The sequence below is a fragment of the Apis dorsata genome, unplaced genomic scaffold (assembly GCF_000469605.1).
Source record: "Apis dorsata unplaced genomic scaffold, Apis dorsata 1.3 scaffold_78, whole genome shotgun sequence".
Taxonomy (NCBI): domain Eukaryota; kingdom Metazoa; phylum Arthropoda; class Insecta; order Hymenoptera; family Apidae; genus Apis; species Apis dorsata.
The window spans coordinates 429082-432190 of NW_006263376.1; the positions used below are offsets into that span (position 1 = coordinate 429082).

Here is a 3109-nt window from a genome sequence, read left to right on the forward strand (position 1 = left end):
ATGCGTAATGGGGATGGGGCAAGATATAGGCCTGATCGTTCTGCATAAAATAATTCGTCTCGCCGAACATCGGCGTTTGAAAGTGATTATAACTCGGACCAGAGGCCTGTTGCTGTTGTTGTTGATGATGAGTTTGTTGCTGCTGCTGCTGTTGTTGCTGCTGCTGCTGTTGTTGTTGTTGCGTCGATGGTTGTTGAGAAGACGTAGGATCTTGCGAGGGCGGCCTCGAGGAAGATTCGCTCGAGTCCGCCGGTGCGGTCACGCTATCGCGTTTAACACCCACGTGACTATTATGATTACCAGCTTTGCTGTTGTTGTTGTTACTCTCCTCCTGCTGGGCCTGGCTCGCCCACTGACTTAGCAGGTTCTCCTGGTGGTATCGCAGGTGCACTTCCAGACTTTTATCGCTTTCGAAATAAAGACCGCAATCCTTGCAATGATGCTCCGGATTCGAACTGCCACCTACGTACTGTTGTTGCTGCTGTTGTTGTTGTTCGACACTCGTCATTTCACTCATATTGTCCCTCTTTCCTCTACTCCGCGCGCTTTCGTCTCGCTTTCAGACGCCTTTCTTTATTTCGTCTTCCGAATAAGAAAGCCTCGTCTTTGTTTCTCTCTCACTCTCTCTCTCTTTCTCTCCCCCCCCTTTCTCTCTCTTTCTCTCTCTCTCTCTCGGTGAACAGCGCACTGTCCGTGTAACACACCGTGTTTCACTGAATCGAAAATGTCGTGTATATATATATATATATATATATGTAAATATATATACACATACACAGACACACAAACACGCGCGCGTACACGCGCTCGCGCGCGCGCCAAGTTCTGATAACAGTCTGTTCTCCTGATATCGCGGTATTTCGTTCTCTCGTCGTTCACTTTCTCGATCTTATTTATTATTAATATGTATCGCTGGAAAAGAGATGGGACGCGGATCACAACTCGGGACGAGGCGGTCGAACGTGGCGTGGAAACGCGTCGTCAAGTCGCGACGTCTCGCGTCTCCCTCCTTTCAACCGTCGACGAGCGTCGATACAGGTTTCCTCGCGGACCGCACATGGACGATGATGACTCGAGAAAGAAGACGCGCGAAAACAGGAGTCACGTGAGATAGCGAGCAAAGCACTTTTGCAGGGAGGACGGTTTTTTTTTTTTTTTTTTTTTTTCTTTTACGAGAGTGGGAGGCCGAACGAAAAGAAAAGAAAGAAAAAGGAAAAAAAGCGGAGTACAGCGTGTTCTACATTTATCATATGTTGACACGTACGCCAGGTACGAAGAAGAAGGTCGAGATCAATCTCGATCGCTCCAGCTGGTGCGACTCCGACCGTATCACTGTGCGCGGCATCGTCGTCCTCGCCTCGACGATACGCTGACGACGACAAAGACGACGACCACCACCGCAACCACCACCACCACCGACAATCGTATTAGCTTCGATGCTTGTTCCAAGACGCGATCACGAACCGGCTTCCCCCTTTCAGTTCCAGTGCGCGTCCACCGACGCTGTCCGTGTCCGAATGTTGAGAATCTTCTCGGCGGAGGAAATACTCGTACAGAAGAAATATACGCGCTTTCGAGCGAAGGAAAATAAAAGAACGGAAAAAAAAAAAAAAAAATAAACAATGGTACGCGTACGATTTACATCGTTTAGGTCCACGATCGTTCGATTTCCTCGATCACTCGTCCCCGATATTTCGATAATTATCGACTATTCCTCGAAGATCGAATTCACACGGTCCAACGATAACAATCGTAACTCCTCGTCCTCGAATCATTGGTCATATCACGATCGATCACTTATCACTTTCTTCACTGATACAATAATACGTCCATTATCTCCACGTTTTCACTTTTTCGTCCACGAGAAACTATAGCAGCAATACCGCACGGTCGTTCGATCACGTCGTACGCTCACGATAAATAGGTACGGAGCACCGAGAATTTCGTACTATGATCGAAATTCATCGAAATCTGGAAAAGATGAAACGTGTGTATGCGTGTGCGTGTAACACGCGGGCAAGAGACGAACGGTTGGTTGGTTTATCCTTCGAACTGCGATTGTAAATAGCTGGGAGATCGTCCTCAACCTCGTGTATCTCCCTCCTTTTACTCCTCGCCCCTCCCTTCCGGCGGGATCGCTCGTTCACTCCTTCTCTCTTTCTCTCTCCCCCCCCTCTTTCTCTCTCACTCTAATCTATTCACACACTCTCCAGAACCGCGTCGTACGACCGCCGGTACTGTTCTGTCGGTTGGAATTCCGGAGTTTCGTTCGAGTCCTCGGGCTCGCGCCAAGGCACTGCTCTCTCTCCCTGCTTTCCAAGCCTTCTCTGCCATCCCCTCTATACCGTCGCTTGCTAGCTCACATACTGCCTCTTCCAACCATCTCGACTCTCTCTCCTCGATGCCGACTTCTTCCCCTCTCTTCTTCTACGCCTCTACGCCGACGAATGATGCTCCCTCTCTCTCTCACTCACTCTCTCTTTCTCTATCCTATTCTCCACACTCTGCGTACTCTCTCGCTCTCCAACAGTTTCTCTCCTTCTTCCTTCTTAACGTTACTACGCCCGATCCTACTCTCTCTTTCCAATTTTCTCTCCGATTCGTCTTCCCTCTCTCTCTCTCTCTCTCTCTCTCTCTCTCTCTCTCTCTATCCCTCTCTCTCTCTCTCTCTCTCTCTCTCTCTCTCTCTCTATTTCAACTACCTCCCCACCTCCCTCTTCTACGGTTTACGAGAATAACACCTTTCTCCGTTCGATCCACTCATCTTCCTTCCTTTTCTCGCTTTCTAATCTCGCCCCTTCCTTTTCCCTTCCACGTTCCCGCCGCTATACCCCGCCTTGTCTCTCTAACGGTATCCTCCCTTTCCCACTTTTAGCCGTCGACCAAAGCTCCCTCTTCCCGCAACGATGTAGCTCATAGACGAGCGAGAGAGAAAGAAGGCAAAAAGGACAAGTTATCCGACGAAGAGGCGAATAACTCGAGACAGCCAACCAAATTTGAGACGTCGAGCGCTTCTTGCCCCCACCAGATCTTCCTTGCCCCTCCGCTCTTCTGTGACCGTCCAACGCTTCTCGTTCTCCTTCTCTCTCTCTCTCTCTCTCTCTCTCTC

At 49.5% G+C, this 3109-nt stretch overlaps 1 protein-coding gene across 1 annotated transcript in view; it reads right to left on the bottom strand.

Moving 5' to 3' along the window:
- The window catches only part of LOC102672790 (AF4/FMR2 family member 4-like), a 6324-nt gene extending 3951 nt beyond the window's left edge, over window positions 1–2373 (bottom strand). Inside the window, exon 1 of the mRNA XM_031508221.1 lies at window positions 5–2373. Within this exon, the coding sequence (XP_031364081.1) occupies window positions 5–517 (513 nt within the window). The 5' untranslated portion in view covers window positions 518–2373. The remainder of the gene's footprint in view (window positions 1–4) is intronic.
- Window positions 2374–3109: the final 736 nt, after the last annotated feature.